The sequence below is a fragment of the Scyliorhinus canicula genome, chromosome 2, assembly GCF_902713615.1.
Source record: "Scyliorhinus canicula chromosome 2, sScyCan1.1, whole genome shotgun sequence".
NCBI lineage: Eukaryota > Metazoa > Chordata > Chondrichthyes > Carcharhiniformes > Scyliorhinidae > Scyliorhinus > Scyliorhinus canicula.
This window is the reverse complement of record NC_052147.1, coordinates 94,766,198-94,789,131: the sequence shown is the minus strand read 5'-3', so window position 1 is coordinate 94,789,131 and position 22,934 is coordinate 94,766,198. Positions and strand designations below refer to the sequence as shown.

General features: G+C 45.6%; 1 protein-coding gene across 1 annotated transcript in view; it reads right to left on the bottom strand.

Moving 5' to 3' along the window:
- rmdn3 (regulator of microtubule dynamics 3) overlaps positions 1 to 22,934 on the bottom strand; it is a 411,523-nt gene that overhangs the window by 314,749 nt on the left and 73,840 nt on the right. The window contains exon 5 of the mRNA XM_038783476.1: positions 16,883 to 16,985. Coding sequence (XP_038639404.1) covers positions 16,883 to 16,985 — 103 coding nt within the window. The remainder of the gene's footprint in view (positions 1 to 16,882; positions 16,986 to 22,934) is intronic.

The following is a 22,934-nucleotide window of genomic DNA, read 5'->3' as shown; positions in this document are numbered from 1 at the left end:
CATTTCGCCTTGGGTCCCATGGGCCCTTACTTTCTTCACCAGTCTACCAAAAACCTTACAAAAGCCCATATGGACCACTTCAAATGCATCACCCTCAGCAAAATTTCCCATACCAGCCTCCCCGAACAGGCGCCAGACTGTGGCGACTAGGGGCTTTTCACAGTAACTTCATTTGAAGTCTACTTGTGACAATAAGCAATTTTCATTTCATTCAACACTCCCGTTCATCTCCTCAACAAATTTAATGAAATTTGTCAAACACGATCTTCCCATAACAAATCCATGCTAACCATCCCTGATTAATCAGTATCTATCCAGGTGCAGATATTTCCTGTATTTCAGAATTCTTTCTAAGAACCTCCTCCATCATGTAGGTTAATTTGACTGGCTTACAATTTCCTGGTCTATTTTTATTCTGTGCTGGGCCATTTACTGGACAACAGCGAAACCAAACTTTTGGGGTGGGATTCTCCGCAAATGCGGAGAATCGTAAAGGCTGCCGTGGGACAGACCGTGACCCACGGCAGTCTTCACGCCCACTTCCGGGGCCGATTCTCCCCCCCGGGCGGGGCTAGGAGTGCGGCCCCGTGCGTCACGGCTCGCGGGCCTATACCCCCCTTGGCACGGCCGTGGTACTGCCGTGCCAATCGGGCCCCCAGATGCCCCAAACCGGCACCTGGCACCCGTTTCACGACGGCAGCGAGCAGTGTGTTTGCTGCCGTGTTGAAACGGGCGTGAAAGCCCGGCCGCTCGGCCCATCGGCCTCGGAGAATCGTCGCACGCCGTAAAAAACGGCGAGCGGCGATTCGTGGCGTGGGTCGGGCGTGGGGGGGGGGGAGAATAGCGGGAGGGCGTGAAAATGTCGGGAGGCCCTCCCGCTATTCTCCCACCCGGCGTTGGGGGGGGGGGGGGAAGAGAATCGCGCCCATGGATTTCTGTAACACAACAGGTAGGGTTTTTATTTATCTTATGTTGAACATTCTCACAGGCTTAAATACAAAGACCGGACCTAAAGCACTGGAACTGTGCATCTGACTGATGATGTCACCAATGCTCACGTGACTCACCTCTTAAAGGGACACTGCCCTAACATAACATATAATACATAACAATCTTCACCTCCCTTTTTTAATAATGGGACAATGTTAGCAGTCCCCCAGCCCTCTTACACTTCACCTGTCGCCAGAGAGGGTTTGACATTTACTGCCAGTGCCCCTGATATCTCCTCCTTTGTCTCCCTCAACAGCCTGGGATACAACTCATCTGGGCCTGCAGATTTAACCACTTTTAAGGTTTCTACACCTGCTAATACCTCCTCTCTCTCTATGTTAACTTCTGATAATATTTCATAGTCCTCCACCCTGATGTCCACACCTGTATTGTCCTTTTCCATTGTGAAGACCAATGCTAAGTATTAACTAAGGACTGTATCCACATCTTCCGGAGCCACACACAGATTACCTATATGTTTTCGTAATTGGCCCTGTTCTTTCTCTAGTTATTCTCTTGCTCTATTCATATTTTAAAAACCCTTTGGGTTTTTCTTTATTCTACCAGCCAAAGCTGTTTCACACACTCTCTTGGCTTTCCCAATTTCACTTCAAGTTCCCCATTAGACCATTTTATACTCCTCTAGGAACTCTGCCATATTGAGCCATCGGTATCCGCGATTCCCTTTTTTTCTTCCTTAATCCTGACCTGTATGTCCCTTGACATCCAGGGTTCACAGGTCTTACTAGCACCCATTGGGCAGGATTTTCCACATGTTTCCTGGCGGCGGAGACAGCCTGCCCGCCATTGGCCGGGAGCAAGATAGAACATAGAACATAGAACGATACAGCACAGTACAGGCCCTTCGGCCCACGATGTTGCACCAACATGGGAAGTCAAAACTAAAGGCCATCTAACCTACACTATGCCATTATCATCCATATGCTTATCCAATAAACTTTTAAATGCCCTCAATGTTGGCGAGTTCACTACTGTTGCAGGTAGTGCATTCCACGGCCTCACCACTCTTTGCGTAAAAAACCTACCTCTGACGTCTGTCCTATATCTATTACCTCTCAATTTAAGGCTATGTCCCCTCGTGCTAGCCACCTCCATCCGCGGGAGAAGGCTCTCACTGTCCACCCTATCTAACCCTCTGATCATTTTGTATGCCTCTATTAAGTCACCTCTTAACCTTCTTCTCTCTAACGAAAACAACCTCAAGTCCATCAGCCTTTCCTCATAAGATTTTCCCTCCATACCAGGCAACATCCTGGTAAATCTCCTCTGCACCCGTTCCAAAGCTTCCACGTCCTTCCTATAATGAGGCGACCAGAACTGTACGCAATACTCCAAATGCGGCCGTACCAGAGTTTTGTACAGCTGCAACATGACCTCATGGCTCCGGAACTCAATCCCGCTACCAATAAAGGCCAACACACCATAGGCCTTCTTCACAACCCTATCAACCTGGGTGGCAACTTTCAGGGATCTATGTACATGGACACCGAGATCCCTCTGCTCATCCACACTGCTAAGAATTTTACCATTAGCCAAATATTTCGCATTCCTGTTATTCTTTCCAAAGTGAATCACCTCACACTTCTGTACATTAAACTCCATTTGCCACCTCTCAGCCCAGCTCTGCAGCTTATCTATGTCCCTCTGTAACCTGCAACATCCTTCCACACTGTCTACAACTCCACCGACTTTAGTGTCGTCTGCAAATTTACTCACCCAACCTTCTGTGCCCTCCTCTAGGTCATTTATAAAAATGACAAACAGCAACGGCCCCAGAACAGATCCTTGTGGTACGCCACTCGTAACTGAACTCCATTCTGAACATTTCCCATCAACCACCACCCTCTGTCTTCTTTCAACTAGCCAATATCTGATCCACATCTCTACATCACCCTCAATCCCCAGCCTCCGTATTTTCTGCAATAGACGACCGTGGGGAACCTTATCAAACGCTTTACTGAAATCCATATACACCACATCAACTGCTCTACCCTCGTCTACCTGTTCAGTCACCTTCTCAAAGAACTCGATAAGGTTTGTGAGGCATGACCTACCCTTCACAAAACCATGCTGACTGTCCCTAATCATATTATTCCTATCTAGATGATTATAAATCGTATCTCTTATAATCCTCCCCAAGACTTTACCCACAACAGACGTGAGGCTCACTGGCCTATAGTTACCGGGGTTATCTCTACTCCCCTTCTTGAACAAAGGGACCACATTTGCTATCCTCCAGTCCTCTGGCACTATTCCTGTAGCCAATGATGACATAAAAATCAAAGCCAAAGGCTCAGCAATCTCTTCCCTGGCTTCCCAGAGAATCCTAGGATAAATCCCATCAGGCCCTGGGGACTTATCTATTTTCACCTTGTCCAGAATTGCCAACACTTCTTCCCTACGCACCTCAATGCCATCTATTCTAATAGCCTGGGTCTCAGCATTCTCCTCTACAACATTATTTTTTTCCTGAGTGAATACTGACGAAAAGTATTCATTTAGTATCTCGCTTATCTCCTCAGCCTCCACACACAACTTCCCACCACTGTCCTTGACTGGCCCTACTCTTACCTGAGTCATTCTTTTATTCCTGACATACCTATAGAAAGCTTTTGGGTTTTCCTTGATCTTACCTGCCAAAGACTTCTCATGTCCCCTCCTTGCTCGTCTTAGCTCTCTCTTTAGATCCTTCCTCGCTTCCTTGTAACTATCAAGCGCCCCAACTGAAACTTCACGCCTCATCTTCACATAGGCCTCCTTCTTCCTCTTAACAAGAGATTCCACTTCTTTGGTAAACCATGGTTCCCTCGCTCAACCCCTTCCTCCCTGCCTGACTGGTACGTACTTATCAAGAACATAAAATAGCTGTTCCTTGAACAAGCTCCACATATCCAGTGTGCCCAACCCTTGCAGCCTACTTCTCCAACCTACACATCCTAAGTCATGTCTAATGGCATCATAATTGCCCTTCCCCCAGCTATAACTCTTGCCCTGCGGGGTATACGTATCCCTTTCCATCACTAACGTAAAGGTCACCGAATTGTGGTCACTGTTTCCAAAGTGCTCACTTACCTCCAGATCTAACACCTGGCCTGGTTCATTACCCAAAACCAAATCCAATGTGGCCTCGCCTCTTGTTGGCCTGTCAACATATTGTGTCAGGAAACCCTCCTGCACACATTGTACAAAGAACGACCCATCTAATGTACTCGAACTATATCTTTTCCAGTCAATATTTGGAAAGTTAAAGTCTCCCATAACAACTACCCTGTTACTTTCGCTCTTTTCCAGAATCATCTTCGCCATCCTTTCCTCTACATCCCTAGAACTATTAGGTGGCCTATAAAAAACTCCCAACAGGGTGACCTCTCCTTTCCTGTTTCTAACCTCAGCCCATACTACCTCGGAAGAAGAGTCCCCATCTAGCATCCTTTCCGCCACCGTAATACTGTCCTTGACTAGCAGCGCCACACCTCCCCCTCTTTTGCCCCCTTCTCTGAGCTTACTAAAACACCTAAACCCCGGAACCTGCAACAACCATTCCTGTCCCTGCTCTATCCATGTCTCTGAAATGGCCACAACGTCGAAGTCCCAGGTATCCACCCATGCTGCCAGTTCCCCTACCTTATTTCGTATACTCCTGGCATTGAAGTAGACACACTTCAAACCACCTACCTGAACACTGGCACCCTCCTGCGAAGTCAAATCTGTGCTCCTGACTTCTATACTCTCAATCTCCTGTACCCCAAAACTACAATCCAGGTTCCCATGCCCCTGCTGAATTAGTTTAAAACCCCCCAAAGAGCACTAACAAATCTCCCCCCCAGGATATTGGTGCCCCACAGGTTCAGATGTAGACCATCCTGTCTATAGAGGTCCCACCTTCCCCAGAAAGAGCCCCAGTTATCCAGAAATCTGAATCCCTCCCGTCTGCACCATCCCTGTAGCCACGTGTTTAATTGCTCTCTCTCCCTATTCCTCATCTCACTATCACGTGGCACGGGCAACAACCCAGAGATAACAACTCTGTTTGTTCTCGCTCTGAGCTTCCATCCTAGCTCCCTAAAGGCCTGCCTGACATCCTTGTCCCCTTTCCTACCTATGTCGTTAGTGCCAATGTGGACTACGACTTAAGATCTTCTGGTCCCGCCGTTGTCAATGGGGTTTTCCATTGTATGGACCACACGTCGCCAGGAAATCTGTGGCAGGAATTCACGGTCATTGGATAGCAAAATCTTTGGCTGGTTTTGCCACTACTTAGCTAAGATTACTTGTAACTTCTCTGCTGCTAAAGGTGAGGCCAGCACAAACCGGTAATTGAATTTAGCCCTTTCAAGTGTTTCTGGTTTTATACTAATATAGTGCTTTTCTCTCATAGGGCAGCTTAGGATGGAAGCTTTATACATTGTTACTGGGCAATGTTCTATTTCATGCATACACTGTGCTTGCATACAACTTGTCACCACTTTTCTTTTCACAAAAGGAACATTTACAGGAAAAGCCTATGAAGGAAATGTTAAAATAACAATATAAGCGATGAAGAATTAGCCCCAGGGCATTTGGTTTAAGAACAGAAGTAAATTAAGAATGCCACTGGTAGAGAAATATTCATACAGTAGCTTGCAAAAATAAGCTATTCATTCACAAGACAAGTAACTTAAAGGAATCTTGTGACTGCCCAGATTTAAACAGCTATACTGGATCATAATGAATTTTAGATGGACAAGGAAGAACATGGTCAGTCCTTCACGCTGCTAGCAAGGACCAAGCTGTCAGAAGGTGGTCTATATTGTTTGGTGAAATATTCAGGTAGCAATTGGAACTACCTCAGTAGGGAATGTTGGGGCTTTGGTCTGGAATTCAGTACGAGAATACACTGATCATAAATTCATGGAGCAATTACAACATAGAAGGAGGCCACTTTGCTCCTTAAGTCCATGTCTGTTCTTTGAAAGAGCAACTCAGCCAACTCCACTTACCCATAGGTGTGATTTTTTTTTTCACTTCAAGTGCTTCACCAATCCCTTCTTAAAGACAATTGAATCTGTCTCCACCACACTAACTAGCAGTGCATTTCAGATCCTAACCACTCGTGGTGCAAGGAAGATTTTCTTGATGTCACCATCGCTTCGCTTGCCAATCACCTTAAAATTGTGTCTTCTAGTTCTCGACTCTTCCACCAAGAGGAATAGTTTCTTCCTATCTACTCTGTCCGATCCCTCATGATTTCGTACAGTTCTACCTCTGCTCAAAGGAGATCAATCCCAGGACATACATGAAATCCAACCATCTACGAAATCATTCTAGTAACCTTTTCTGCACCTTCTCGAAGACTGTCACATCTTTCCTAAGTGTACAGCTGAGAATTGGAAACAATATTCCAATTGTGGCTGTACCAATGTTTTATGAAAATTCATCATAACTTCCTTGCTTTTGTACTCTCTGTCTCCTTATATAAAGCACAGGATTACGCATGTTATTTTAAACATGCCATATTTACATGTTTATGTCTTCACCGATTTTAAACCTACACAGTAAGTCCTTGTTTTAAGTCACTTTGTTTTAAAGTCACTTTTGTTCTAGGTCCATTATCCCTGTCTAAGTCACTTTGCATCGTTGCCTTCCTCGCAACATCACTGTCCATTCTCACTGTACGACCATGATCGTGCATCATTGCTGCGTGTCTTCATTGTCATCTGTTTTCATTGACAATTGTGTAATTGCCATCTGTTAATATCATGCAGTGCACACTACTGCGCATGGGTCCCTTCATGCAACATTGGGTCTTGTGACCCAATCAGCGTCATTGCTAAGTCGAGGCAACGTTATGTTTTTCTTTAAGACACTAAGAAACACTGGTGAGGCCACAACTGGAGCACTGTGAGACGTTCTGGTCACCACATTACAGGAAGGATGTAATTGCTCTGGAGAAAATGCAGAGGAAGTTTACAAGAATGTTACCAGGGCTAGAAAAGTATAGCTACAAGGAGAGATTGGATAGGTTGTGGTTAGTTTCCTTGGAACAAAGAAGGCTGAGGGGTGACTTAATTGAGGTTTACAAAATTATGAGGGGAAGCGATAGAGTGGAAAGGATAAAATTGTTTCCCTTGGTGGAGAATTTTAGAACCAGGAAACACAGATTCAAGATAAGTGGCAGAAGGTGTGGAGGGGACACGAGAAATAACTTTTTTTAGCAGAGGGTAATGGATGCCTGGAATTTGCTGCCCAGGTTGGTGTTGGGAACAGAGACCCAAAACTCTTTTAAAAGTACCTAAATCTGCACCTTAAGAGCTGTAAGCTACAGGGCTATGGGCTGGGTGCAGGAAGCTGGGATTAGAAAGGGCATCTGGATGTCCTCTGGCTGGCATGGACAAGATGGTCCAAAGCCAGATTTTATTTTCCAATAAAATGTTGGATTTAAACTTGTTTTAAATGTTGAGTATCAGGAGTACCTGCTGTGGTGAGAGCTTCAAATTACTTTTAAACATGAGCCAAAAATACCCAGTAAGTCAATAGGTGCTGGTAGTGTCCCTACATGCTGCTGCAAAGACTATAAGACATAGGAGCAGAATTAGGCAATTTGGTCCATCACGTCTGCTCCGCCATTCAATCATGGCTGATATGTTTCTCATACCCATTCTCCTGATTCTCCCAATAAACCTTGTTCACCCTATTAATCAAGAACCTATCTATTTCTGTCTTAAAGACACTCAGTGAATTGGCCTTCAGTCTTCAGCGGCAAAGAATTCCACAGATTCACCACCCTCTGCCTGAAGAAATTCCTCCTCATCTCTATTTGAGAGGATCGTCCCTCCAGTCTGAGGATTTCAAGGCCAGCACATCCTTCCTTGGATATGAGGCACACGATTGCTCACAATACTCCAACTGGGGTCTGACCACAGCCTTATACAGACACAGAAGTACATCCCTGCTCTCTTGTAGTCTAGCCCTCTCGCCATGAATGCTAACATTGCATTTTCCTTCCTAACTGTTGACTGAACCTGCAATTTAACCGTAAGAGATCACAAAGTCCCTTTGCGCTTCAGATTTCCTGAGCCTTTTTACCATTTAGAAAATAGTCTATGCCTCCATTCTTCCTACAAAGTGCATATCGTCACACATTTCCATATTGTACTCCATCTGCTGCTACCTTTCCCACTCTCCAAGCCTGTCCAAGTCCTTCTTCAGCCCGCCTGCTTCCTCAAAACTACCTGTTCCTCTACATATCTTTGCATCATCTGCAAACTTAGCAACAATGCCTTTGTTCCTTCTTCCAGATTGTTAATGTATATTGTGAAAAGTTGTGATCCCACCTGCAACCCCTGCGGCATGCCACTAGACACCAGCTGCTATCCTGAAAAAACACCCCTTTATCTCTACGCTCTGCCTTCTCTCATAGAATTTACTCACTCTGTCAGCCAATCCTCTATCCATGCCAGTATCTTACTTTTAACACCATGGGCTCTTAACTTATTTAATAGCCTCCTATATGGCACCTTGTCAAAGGACTTCTGGAAATCTAAATAGATCACGTCCACTGGTTCTCCTTTGTCTAACTTCCTTGTTACCTCCTCAAAAAATTCTAACAGATTTGTCAGACATGACCTTCCCTTGACGACCGTGCTAACTCAATCATATTTTATCATGCACTTCCAAGTACTCCGCAATCTCAGCTTTAATAATGGACTCTAAAATCTTACCAATGGCCAAAGTCAGGCGGCTAACCGGCCTATAATTTCCCGTCATCTGCCTCCCTCCTTTCTCAAACAGGGGTAAGACATTAGCCATTTTCCAGTCCTCTTGGTTGCTCACTGCCTCCAGTGATTCCTGAAAGTCACCAATACCTCCACAATCTCCTCAGCTATCTCCTTTAGAATCCTGGAGTGTAGTCAATCCGGTCAAGGTTATTTATCTTTCAGACCTTTCAGTTTCCCCAGAATCCTTAGTGATGGCCACTACACTCACCTCTGCCCACTGATTCTCCTGAAGTTTTGGTGTCCCACTGGTGTTTTTCACCATGAAGACTGATGCAAAGTAACTATTCAGTTCCTCTGCCATTTCTTTGTTTCCTATTATTACTTCTCCAGATACATTTTCCAGTGGTCCAATGACTATTCTTGCCTCTCTTACCTTTTACATATTGAAAAAAAAAACCTCTTGCTATCTTATTTTATATTACTAGCTAGCTTACACTAATATTTCATCTTCTCCCCGTTTATTGCTTCTTTAGTTGTCCTATCAGACCATAAGTCTTAGAAGCAGAATTAGGCCACTCGGCCTACCAAGTCTGCTCTGCCATTCAATCATGGCTGATATTCTTCTCATCCCCATTTTCCGACCTTCTCCCCATAACCCTCGATCCCGTTCTTAATCAAGAAACTATCTATCTCTGTCGTAAAGACTGTGGTTTGGCCTCCAGTCTTCTGCAGCAAAGAATTCCACAATTCACCACCCTCGGGTTGAACAAATTCCTCCTCATGATGGATCGTCCCTTTAGTCTGAGGTTGGGCCCCCTGGTTCTAGTTTTTCCTACTAGTGGAAACAGCCTCTCCACATCCACTCTATCCAGACCTTGCAGTATCCTGTAAATTTCAATAAGATATCCTCCTCATCCATCTAAACTCCAACGAGTACAGACCCAGAGTCATCAACCACTCCTCATATCACAAGCTTTTCATTCCAGGGATCATTCTTATGAACCTCCTCTGAACGCTTTCCAAGGCTAGCAGATCCTTCCTTAGACAGGGCTTCCAAAATTGCTCACAATACTCCAAATGGGGTCTGACCAGAGCCTTATACAACTTCAGAAGTACATCCGAGCTCTTGTATTCTAGCCCTCTCGACATGAATGCCAACATTTCATTTGCCTTCCTAACTGCCGACTGAACCTGCACGCTAACCTTAAGAGAATCTTGAAGGACTCCCAAGTCCCTTTGTCCTTCTGATTTCCTCAACGTTACCCCATTTAGAAAATAGTCTATGCCTCCATTCCTAAGTGCATAACCTTTCACTTTTCCACATTGTATTCCAACTGCCACTTCTTTGCCCACTCTCTTAGCCTGTCCAAGTCTTTCTACGGTCCCTCCCCTGCTTCCTCAATACCACCTGTCCCTGTGCTTTTCTTTGCATCATCTGCAAACTTAGCAACAGTGCCCTCAGTTCCTTCTTCCAGATTGTTAATGTGTATTGTGAAAAGTTGTAGTCTCAGCACTGACCCCTGAGACACACCATTTGTCACCTGCTCGCTTTTAAAGGTTCCGAATCTTCTGGCTTCCCACTAAACCTCACCACCTTGTATGCTTTTTCTTTTTTTGTTTTAATGCTGTCCTTGACTTCCCTTGTCAGCCATGGATGCCCTGTTCTCCCCTGAGCATGTTTCCTCCTCCTTGGGATGAATTTAATAATAACTATAACAATAATCTTCACTCGTGTCACAAGTAGGCTTACATTAACTCTGCAATGAAGTTTCTGTGAAAGTCCCCTAGTTGCCAAATTTCAGCGCCTGAGGGAGAACGTACACAGAGGGAGAATTCAGAATGTCCAATTCACCTAACAAGCAAGTCCTTTGCAATTTGTGGGAGGAAACCAGAATGCCCAGCGGAAACCCATGCAGACACAGGGAGAATGTGCAGACTCTGCAAAGACAGTGACCCAAGCCAGGAATCGAACCCGGTTCCCTGGTGCTGAGCAACAGTGCTAACCATTGTGCTACAGTGCAATTTCTTTTGTGCTCCTGAATGACCCCCAGAAACCCCTGCCATTTTTGTCTTGCCTGCTTTACTCCCCTTCCAATCAACTCTGGCCAGCTCCACCCTCATGTCTTTGTAGTTACCTTTATTCAATATAAATGTTGTTACATCTGATTCTAGCTTGTCCCTCTCAAACTGCAGGGTAAATTCTATCATAGTGTGGACACTGCTCCCCAAGAGTTCCTTCACCTTAAGTTCCCTAATCAAGGCTGCCTCATTACACATCACCAAATCCAGAATTGCCTGTTCCCTCGTAGGCTCTGTCACAAGCTGTTCAAAAAACCATCTTGTAGACAAATTCCTTTTCTTGGGATCCACTACCAACCTGATTTTCCCAGTTCACCTGCATATTGAAGTCCCCCATGATTATTGTAATATTGCCTTTCTTATGTGCCTTCTCTACCTCCCGATTTATTTTCTGCCCTACATCCCAACTACTGCCAAGGGCCGTAAATAACTCCCATCAGGGTCTTTTTTCCTTTGTGATTCCTCAACTCTATCCACACAGATTCTATGCCTTCTAATTCTATATCGCTGTTGATTTAATTTAATTTCTTACTAATATAATGCAACCCCACAGCCTTCTGCCCATTTGCCTGCCCTTTCAATAGGACATGTATCATTGGATATTTAGATCCCAGCCCTGATCCCCTTGCTGCAATGTCTCTGTGAGGCCCACAACATCGTACAGGCCAATTTCAGTGTACACAACAAGCTCATTTACCTTGTTCCGTATACTGCGTGTATTTAGGTACAACATCCTGAAATCCTGCATTGACCATCTCCCTTCTCATACTTGTCCCTGTTTTTGTTCTGCTTGAAGGTTCCGGCCACCTTCTAGACTCTCTGTTCTATTATGTGTTCTGGAAACTTTACTAACCACTCCTGAGCCCTCGGCCCCTTTAACTAGTTGAAAGCGTTGCTCGTTCTACTGTTAGTGTGATTAACACGCCTCCATTTAAAGGACATGTGCTTAACACTGGTTTGGCTCTGTATCTGTATCTATGCTCAGGAGTCGCCAGGTGCCGTAACAGAGACACCGTCACAAGTTATCAAGGTCAAGTTCAAAGCAATAAGTCTTAACACCGATCAGTAAGTTTAAACAATTAGTGTTTATTATAACAGATATAATAAATACTCATGCACACGCTAAAAGACTAATACTTATTTCTACTATTAAACGACTAAATACTTATCTAAGTAGGAACCAGCAAGGTCAGGGGACAAGGCCTTTGTTCCTTTCTGGACTACACCTTCTGTTCACTAATAGTCGGCAAGAGTATAAGCAATGCCTGGGTCACGTAGCGATCGTTGTTTTGGCACTTACTGAAAGATGGCTGATGCTCAACGGCCGGTGATGAAAGACAGGATCTGGAGGCTGGGTTCGGAGTCAGGATGCAACAGCCTAGGCCGGAGTCTGGAAGCAACAGACTGAATCATGTGCTTGACCTTCTTTTTATAGGTCCCAGAGGTCCGTGCCCCTTGGGGCGGGCTCTTTCACCTGCTAGGTATCGATTGGGTCTTTCCCAATCGATATCATTCGAATTCCCCTATCCTGGAGTCGTTCCTCGATGGCGGGGACGGTTCCTAGGGGTCATTGACCTGGGTTCTCTGGCGCCATTCTGGCTGGGTAGCTATAGAAAGTATAAATCGATACTTAAAATGTTTCTATTGTATCTGGGACTGGGCCGGTATCATCTCATTAGTATGCAGATTGCTTTCCTATTTGCACCTTTGGCTGAGTCTCTGCACCTGCCTTGAAACCGGTTTTTACGAGTGTCTCACTGTTGAAAGCTACTGCAAGCTGTTTGTCCTTACTATGGCTGTTTTTCCCTGCAGTCTTAGCAGTTCTCCATTTTGTAGACTGGTGTCCATTTTAGAGGGCTACAAAAGCCATCATCATTAACCGTCTCTTCTACCATTTCCTTTAAACTTTGATTTTCTAATTCTAGTTTCCTAATTTGAAATTATACAGGATTTATAATAACTTTTATATTTAGTGACTGATTTTATTTTGCAAGCTATTCCAGCTAGGAATGCAGCGTTCCACACGTATGGTACAATATTTCTACAGGCGAAGAATATCCAACGGAACCTAATTTCAGATTTAAACTTTATTCCCACGTGAACCCATGCTTCACATTAAGCTGTTTCACTTAATGTCACGATTTCCTGGAATGTAATATGAAATTAAAATGAGGACTTACCGTAACCCCAGATCTGTCCCTTCCTGCACCCCTTTTAGAATTGTACTCTTTAGTTTATGTTGCCCCTCCAAATTCTTCTCAGCAAAATGTATCACTTTGCACTTCTTTGCGGTAAATTTCAACAGTCAAACATATCAGTCAACCTATTCCACCAACCTGTTTATGCCGCCTTGAATCCATCAGCAGCTTAATTTCTGTTCACAATATTTCCACGTTTTACTTAGATCATCCATTTTTCTGCGGGAAAATGGACAGCAATACTCTGCCACCAGCCCCGGTCCATCACAATCTCTTCCACTCCAGCCCAGATGGTGCCTACTCTTGGACAGTGATTAGCGCTAATAAAACTGCACTTGTCCAAGTGACTGTTCATATTCTCCCAGTATCTGCGCGAGTTCCCTTCGGGTGCTCCGGTTTCTTCCCACAAAGTACTGAAAGACGTACTTGTTAGGTGAATTGGATATTCTGAATTCTCTCATTGAATCATAGAATTTACAGTGCAGAAAGAGGCCATTCGGCTCATCAAGTCTGCACCGGCCCTTGGAACGAGCACTTATTTAAACCCACGACTCCACCCTATCCCCGTAACTCATCCTGCACTTTATCTATGGATATGTAAATGTAGAGTACAAAAACAATAGAAACCTTCAGGAAACACTGATTAAACCCCAGCTTAAGGGCTTTGGTAGAGTGAACAGCTTCCAGTGACATAAGGGTTGGTGACCAGACAACGCAGATCTAAAACAAAAGGCAACATAAATAAAAAAAATATGGAGAATCAAGGTGATCTGCAATGCACTGCTTGAAAGGATAGGAAAATAAATTTAATAATAACTTTCAAAAGGAAATTGGATAGGTACTTGAAAATGAAAAATGTTAATTGTTATGGGAAAAGAGTAGGAAAAGGGACTAATTGGATGGTGCTTTCAAAGAGTCAGCAGAGGCACAAGTGGGCCAAATAGACATAGACATAGAACAGTACAGCACAGAACAGGCCCTTCGGCCCTCGATGTTGTGCCGAGCAATGATCACCCTACTCAAACCCACGTATCCACCCTATACCCGTAACCCAACAATCCCCCCATTAACCTTACACTACGGGCAATTTAGCATGGCCAATCCACCTAACCCGCACATCTTTGGACTGTGGGAGGAAACCGGAGCACCCGGAGGAAACCCACGCACACACGGGGAGGACGTGCAGACTCCACACAGACAGTGACCCAGTCGGGAATCGAACCTGGGACCCTGGAGCTGTGAAGCATTTATGCTAACCACCATGCTACCGTGCTGCCCCCTACTCCTTCTGTGCTGTGATTTTATTCTATGATTCAAATTTACATTATTACTGTATGTTAGGTCAAGTGTTCAGGAGCTTAAGTGAAATGAGAAGACTGAAGTTTTCTGTTAAACATATACGAAAGGTAAAATTAATAAATTTGAACAACAGACTTTCTCTACAGGGATTATGATCTTGACAAGGAGAGATGACTGCTCTTTTCCTCCAATAGCAATATATATTTTTAAAAATTTAGTGTGCCCAATTACTTATTTCCAATTAAGGGGCAATTTAACGTGGCCAATCCACCTACACTTTGGGTTGTGGGGTGAAACCCACGCAAACACGGGAAGAATGTGCAAACTCCACATGGGCAGTGACCCAGAGCTGGTATTGAACCTGGGATCTCGGCGCTGTTATAGCCATCAGTGATGGCCACTTCCAACTAGGTACAGAGAAACTCGCAAAGCCTAGCAGGTAAAATGGACAAGCCAAGACTCAGGCAGGTATCGAAACTCCGTCCAATTAGCATTTTAATGGAGCCAATTAGCATTTGATGGCCCATCTTCACCAAAACAAAGGACTGGTACTCAAGCAACCTGTACAGTCCCAGACATTTCGGCGCAGCTCCCTATTCAAGGGAAACGTAAACAACGGGGTCAGTGACTGCGTGGGACACGCCCAGCCATCCAGTTCCCCGCCCACTTATTGGTTAAGGAATTGAACGGAGTGATCAGGGATCACCCAATTAGTAGGGCCCAAACCGAAGGACTGCCCAAAAGAGCGCAAAAACCCCTAAGTATAAGAGGAAGAGTCCGCCATATGTTCGCTCTTTCTTGGTCCTGGTACCCCGGTCACGGCCATCTCCAAGTGCAGCAACACCAGAAGAAAGTACAAGTTCAACGCTCGCTACCAGACGGATCAGCCTAGCTGAGCAGCAGTTACTCCTTCAGACTCGATAGATCCAGAATCGCACAGTGGCCACTGTTTTCTGACCTAAGCCGGGTGCCCGAAGTTAAGTACAGGTTGTCTTAGTAATAGGTGTAGTTAACTAGTAGTGTTTATGTTGAATGACTAATTGTGTGTAAATAAAGTACCCTTGACCTTGAACTAACTAACTGGTGTTTGGCTCTTTGATCGACAGCAGGTTGAAACTTGTGGTGGTGTCATTCGATACCTGCCGACTCTAAGCATTAGTACGTACATAACATCGAAAGAAGGACAAATTTACTGATTGCCATAACTGGAACAGAGCCACAGAAAAGACAGAGTAAAAGAGTTTAGGAAAAGAAAAAGGCAATACCTTGAGGCAGCAATGCTAACCACTACGCCACTGTGCTGCCCCAATAGCAATAATAAAGATGAATAAATCTTAAAATGTTTTGAAAATGTGAAATATTATATTCCAGTAAAAACTTCAGTTAACTTCATGCGAGAAGTTCCTTCTTTTGTTTCCATAACAATTGGGAGGAACTGAGTGGCCACTGTTATATGTCGGTCCCCTCCATTCCCCTGCCTTTTGTTCGGTCTGATATCCCTTGAATCCATAGGTAAAATCTTGTTTCCGTAGTACTCAATATCTCCATGAACCATTCCATATAATGTCAAAAGACTACTTGAGTAATTCAGGAAGTTTTAATCTCAACTATTGCAACATACACCTGGCTGGCCTCCCACATTCTGTCCTCCATCAACTTGGGGTCATCCAAAATTCTGCTCATCTTAACTTACACCAAGTGACGTTCCCCTATCACTCCTGTGCTCGCTGACCTACATTGTCTCCCAGTCAAGCAATGTTTGATTTTAAAATTCTCATTCTGGTTTTTAAATTCCTCCTATTCTCGGTCATTTCCCCCAGTCTCACAATCCTCAGAGGGATTTATGCTCCTCTAATTCTGACCTCTTCTGCATTCGCAGTCATAATTGCTCTGCCAACGGTGGCTGTGCCTGCAGTTGCCGAGACCCACAATTCTGGAATGCCCCCCCTACACTTCACTTTCCTCCAATAAGAAACTTCTTGAAACCTACCTCTCTGACCAAACGTTTCTTGCTCAGTGTCGTACTAAGTTTTATAACGTGCCTGTGAAACATCTTTGGATGTTTCATTAAAGGCACTATATAAATATGCTGCTATTGTTGTTGTTTGAAAATAGCAAAGAAAAAATCTTTATGTGCAAACCTGATATAAACAACATCTAGATCAATTCATACAAAGTTTAAAATTTTGACCAACAGCATTAATAGATTGGCATTGAAGAGAAATGGTTTTACATTTAAAAATATTTTGTTTGTTTGACTTCTATTATTCTTAAAGCTTACATAGATCAAATTAAAATATATAGCATGACAGAATTAATACTTACTGCAGCAAACAAGCTTAAAGAACAGATATAAAAATACCACGCACACATCGTCTTCCCCTCATGCCTCCTCAAACCGTACAATGTTTTCTGGCACACTGCTCCTATCCTTAAGATATTGACTTTTTACTCGGTTCCAGTCTCAGATTATCCACCAGTAACCCTGCTCACCAAGTAATATGGTTCAATTATTCACTAACTTAACCAGCAAAGTTCCTGTAGGAAGCCACACTGAATGCCTTCTAATGCACAAATTACAGCAAAGAACTGGCTTACCGCTAACCAAATAGGACTTCTTCTCCATTTCATCTTTCGATAGCTCCAGCATGTCACAGTATGCACGAGCCAGTCGCCAGCAGAAATCAGGCTTTGAACGATACTGTAAAAAATAAAGCAAGGATACACATCGATCTGTGCACTAATTGCATAAATTAATACTTACTGGTCAAAAACTGATGATATGTTCCATTGGTTGACTAGACACTAATAGAACTCGACTTCAGCAGTCAACAAGTTCCTGATGTTGACAGGGCTAATCAGCACCAATAGAAAGGTACTTGGTTGAAAAAAAGCAGTCGATCATGGGCTGAAACAGGAATTTTACCGGCAAGATATAAAGTATATATTTGACTATTATAAATTATAAAAGTCACAATCAGAGGAGAAGCAAGTTCTCTCTTTTTTTAAAGCATAGAGTAATTATTTTATTTGAACAATACAGAGAGGTGGTGGCATAGTGCTAATATCACTGGACTAGTACTCCAGAGGCTCATGCTCTCGGGAAATGGGTGCAAATTCCACCATGGTAGAAATGTTAATTTAATTAAATAATCAATCTGGAATATAAAGCTAGTCATGAAAGTAGCACTGATTGAATATCACCATGAAAGAATAAAAAAACTCTCAGCTTACTTCCCTGCTCATTGCATTACACAACCATATTTTTTTAAAATATTTTTATTCAAACAAAATTTTCATTATAACATAACAATACAACCAACCCCAGCTCCACCTTATTCCCAAAATACAGCTACCCAGTCCTCCAATCTCCCTGCCCCCAACCCACCATAAAGTAAACAAAACCTTAACCCAACTGAGAAGAAAAATCCCCGTACCTAATAGCTGACGGTGACCAGTTCCCTGAAAAAGGAGATGAAAGGCTGCCACCTCGAGTGGACCCCTTCCACTGACCCCTCATGCTATACTTCAGTGTTTTCAAACTTTTATTCTCGGGACCCACTTTTACCAAACGGTTGACCTTTGGGACCCATGCCGACAATCATGATCCACGTTGACTGACCTTTGCCACTCAAGGCGGCTGACCTTCACGATCCACGCTGGCCGGCCTTCTCAACCCACACTGTCCGACCATCGCGACGCACCATTATTGCTTACCTTTAATGCAACAATTTCCTTGAACTTGCCATGCTTAGTCTTCAAATGCCTTTGAAGTTTTGAGGGTTTTAAATTTTAATTAGCCAGTACTTCCCTGCATATAACACACATGGGCTTTGCATCCTGATTTGCACTGGCAAAATTAACAATCCCATTCCTCATAAAATCATCTTTCTCCTGCTTTGTTCCTGATTTCAGTTTCTTAATTGTTTGTTCACCAGAGGCTCTGGAGCTCTGGATACAGCTCACACCAGCTCTGTTTTGTCCTGCCATGGGCTCTCCTTAGGAGCTCTGTCCAGCAGATTCGGTTTTGAGATCCTGGTCTGTTTGTGTCTCTGGTCCTCACTTCCTTCATTACAAAATGATCCATCTTCAGTTCTTCACACAGTCCTGTTGCTTGCTTGCTGGCAGCTACAAAACGGAGGAATCTCTTCTCTGCGATTTCGCGCCCAGAGCACATGACCTCAGTGTATGGGGCACGTGACCTGCTCTCTGCTGCCGCTTCCGGCGGAGAATTCCATCAATTTGAAAAAACAATCTGGTCCTGGGACAGCATGATGTCAGGAGGAGGCAGTCTGCCTAGCTGGGCCCTGGGCCTGCGGACTGCCAGATCCAGCTAAGGGGGCACGCATGCACAGGCATTCTTGAAAGCAGGTCATGGCCGGCCTTTGTAAAAGGCGGTCGCGGCCGTTGGGCACTTCTTCCTGCGATCGGGAACACCACGATCGATCGCTCTGCAACCCACCCAACACCCACCCGCGACCCGCCCATGGATTGCAAACCTGAGTTTGAAAATTACTGGTATGCTTGATTTTCTCTAGCAGCAAAAATTTCATCAGGTCCCCAAACCAAGCCGAAGCCTTCGGCGGCACTGGGGACCCCCACCCAATCAGAACCTGCCTCTGAGCTATTAGGGAGGCAAAGTCTAGAATAACTGCCTTTGTCCTTGTCTGCAGCACCAACGAGTCCGAAACTCAAAAAGTGGACACCAACAGCGCGGTTCCAGCTGAACGCCCTAAAATCCCATACATTGTATCAAAAAAGGAGACGCAGAAACTAACAAGCTTGGGGCAAGACCAAGACCAAGTGTAGGGTGGAAGTTTGGATGGAAAAAGGTGCAGGAGTAATAGAACAAAGTGAGACTCCACTGGTGTGGCTGGTGGATGGATCCACGGACCAGAAGTTGGTTGCAAAGAAGGGAGCTGGTGAAGCAGTTGAATTTTCGTGGGCCGCAGGTCAAGATGGCGGAGGGTAAAGAGCCTGTCAATGGAGCAGCTGGTGGACTTCTTAAATTAGATGTTTAGCCAGCAGAGGTGGGAAGCCCATGAGGACCTAGCCAGGGTGATAGAGCTGCTGAAAGTGGGGGTTTACCACGTGGAGCAGAGGCTGGAGTCCTAGGGCCAGGCGAACCAGAAAGTGGAGGAGACAGTGGGGGAGCATGAGGAGCAGCTCGCCTCATTGGTGGCCGAGATGGGTGTGATGCGTGAGACCCAAAAGCAGCTGAAGGAGAAGGTGGACAATCTGGAGAACTGCTCCAGAAGACAAAACCTGCGGATTGTGGGGATGCCCGAAGGCATTGAAGGAGTGGACGCTGGCACATATGTGGCTACGGTGTTGGAAAAATTGATGAGGGAGGGGGTCTTCGACCGGCCCCTGGAAGTCGACTGAGTGCACAGGGTGCTGATAAGGAGGCCGCAGGTGAGTGAGCCACCGAAGGCGATGGTGCTGCGGCTGCACCATTTCCTGGACATGAAAAAGATTTTGCGATGGGCGAGGCAGACAATGAAGGCATCTGGGAAGGGAACAAGCTGTGGGTGTACCAGAACTGGGCGAAGAACTGGCGAAGAGGGCAGCCAGGTTTAACTGGGTCAAGGCTTCCCTCTTTAACAAGGGGGTGATGTTTGGAGTGTTGTACCAGGGCCACCTCTGGGTGACCTTCCAGAATCAGGAATATTATTTTGGAACTCCAGAGGAGTTGTCGGAATTTTTGAGAGATAACGGACTGGCAGGAGAAGGTGGACTTTGAACTTTTGAGGAGGTATGAAGTATTCCTTTTGGTGATTGTTGGAGAGTTTTCTTCTTCGAGGTGATTTGTTGGGCTTGGTGGCAGGATGCTTGTGGAGCATCAAGGTGAGTGCACCTTTTTTTCTTTTTCTATGTTTCGTGGGGGAGTGCAAATGGGATGGGGTGAATCAGTGGGGGGTAGGAGCCTTGGAGGCCTTGGCAGGAGCTGCCAGGCTAGCTGAGCAGGCTAGTTAATGGGAGCACAGGGTGGGGTGGTCAGTGCAGGGGAGGGCGATGGGGCTGTTGTTTGTTTTGGGGGGGGGGGGGCTGCTGACAAGGATGTGATTGTTGTGGCACAGTTGGAAAGGGAGTGATGACGGTGGACATCTAAGGATGTGGGCTTTGCTGGCTACACCAGCATTCATTGCCCATCCCTAAATGCCTGTGAGAAGATGGTGGTGAGCTGCCTTCTTGAACTACTGCAGTCCATGTGGCATACGTACACCTATTGTGCTACTAGAGTGAGAGTTCCAGGAGTTTGACCCAGCGCCAGTGATATATTTCCAAGTCAGGATGATGAGTGATTGGAGGGGAACTTCTAGGTGGTGGTGTCTCCATGTATCTGCTGCCCTTGTCCTCTAGAAGGTAGTGGTTGTGGGTTTGTAAAGCGCTGCCTGAGGAGCCTCGATGAGTTCCTGCAGTGCATCTTGTCGATGATACACACTGCTGCTACTGTACATCGGTGGTGGAAGGAATGAATGCTTGTGGAAAGGGTACCAATCAAGCAGGATGCTGTGTTCTTTTAGTAACTGGAGGGTGCCGGTGGTAAATGAACATTAAATTATTTAACTATTTATAGAGTTCTGTTCAAAGCAACATATCGCTCCCAGTACAGTCCTCACTGGGAGAACTAACCACACCAGGTCCTGCTTTGGGTCAGCTTTTATATTAGTATATAACAAGATCCAGGCGGGTGGCCTCCAGCCCCTATCTGGAAAGCTCGCACTCCACGAGCCCTACGGGGAGATCAATCATGGTTTCCCCTTGGGAGTTATGACACCCTTCCCTCCCAAAGTCAGAAAGTGCCCCTTTAGCCACCAATGGTGGGGGTCTTCTGGGGCACTTTGCCCGCGGCTGGGCTTCCGGCAGTTGCGGCTCTGGGTCGGGTGGAGTCTATCAATTTGCCAACCAGCAAATTGTTACCGCTGAGACCCCAGTCCGCGACACACTGTCGTCTTCCGGAAGGCTTCCTCAGCGTCCATGTTGGACTTGGAGTTGTCCTCCTCTTGCTCTTGGGCATTGTGACCCAGATGGCTGGGTACCCAGGCTGAGGGGTGGTTCCTGACGTAATGGAGACGCCAATATTGCCGGCCGGGTGTCGAGCTGTGTGGGAATCCCCTTCATTAGGTGGCCCAAGTGTTTGCAGTGGATCTTCCCTTGAATCAGACCTTATAAGAGACTGGACCCATCCGTTCTAGGACTACTCCTGGGAACCACAATTCTCCATTACCGCAACTGCGAAGGTAGACCGCATCCCTGGAGTAAAATGTACGCCCAGGCGTCCTCAAGTCATGGCGGCTTTTCTGCATTTCTGGTTGTACCTCTACCTTTCTGCCGAGAGTTGAAAACGTCAGACTCAGTCAGGTTCTGAATCTGCGAACCAACAATAGCAATGCCGGGGTGATTCCCATCATCACATGGGTCGCTGTGCAATAAATAAAAAGGAAACGCACCTGTTGTGCGTCCATCTATCCGGTGGATTTCTTCTTTAAATTCCTCTTGAAGGTTTGGACTGCTTTTTCTGCTGGACCATTGAAGGAGGGATGATACGGAGCGGTTAGAATATGCCAAATGCAGTTCCACTTCATAAATACGGCAAATTTTTTGTTGGTGAATGGTGTCCCATTAGCTGTCATCAGGACTTCAGGGATTCCATGGGTGCTAAAAATGCCTTGGAGCTTCTCCATCATGACCCTGGACATTGTGGAGGCCATCTTACACACCTCTAGCCACTTCAAGTGAGCATCCACAAGCTCACGGGAAATGGAGCCCATAAACAGTCCTGCAAAACCTGCGTGTACCCATGGGCACCTCGGGTGTACTCAAGGATGAAGGGAGACTGCCGGTGGGGGTTTCTGATGCTACTGGTATGCTAGGCAGCTGCACATGACACTTTTGATGACCCCATCAATACTAGACCATCAGACATACCTGCGGGCCAACATTTTCAATTTGGATGCTCTCATGTGGCCACTGTGAATGTCCTGGAGCAGGGCTTCCTGACCTTGTGGGGTCGATGATGCTCCCCACAAGATGATGCTGTCTTCTACACTGAGCTCATCGAACCTCTGGGCAACAGATCCTGGAGCTTCTCCTGGGTTACCGGAAGGGCCTCCTTTTTCCTGCCGCTCAATAGCAGGAGGTGGTGTTTTGCCAATCCCACGTCTGCCCACCTGAGCAGTCGTCACAGACGAAGTGTACGGGGGCGGGGAACTCACAGGCAGTGGCAGACAGCTGAGGGTGTCCGCATGAACAATTGGCGTGCCTGGGTGGTGCTGGAATGAGTACTGGTATGCAGCGAGCAGAAGCGTCCAACATTGGATCGTAGCCGATGAGATTGGTGGGATTCCCTTGTCCTAGCTGAAGAGGGCAAGCAGCGGCTTATGGTGGTTACAATGAGAAGATGTCGCCCATAAACGTACTGGTGGAACTTTTTTATCTCGAAGATGACCACCAAGCCATCTTATCTATCGGAGTGTAATGTCGCTCTGTGTTCACCAGAGTTCTCGAAGAGAACACAATGGGGCATTCCATGCCATTGCCCCATCCATGGACGACAAACGTCCTGATGCGGTAGAGGGAAACATCACATATCAAGATTAGGGACCTAGCCGGATCATAATGTGCAAGACGCTGCGTGGACGACAGA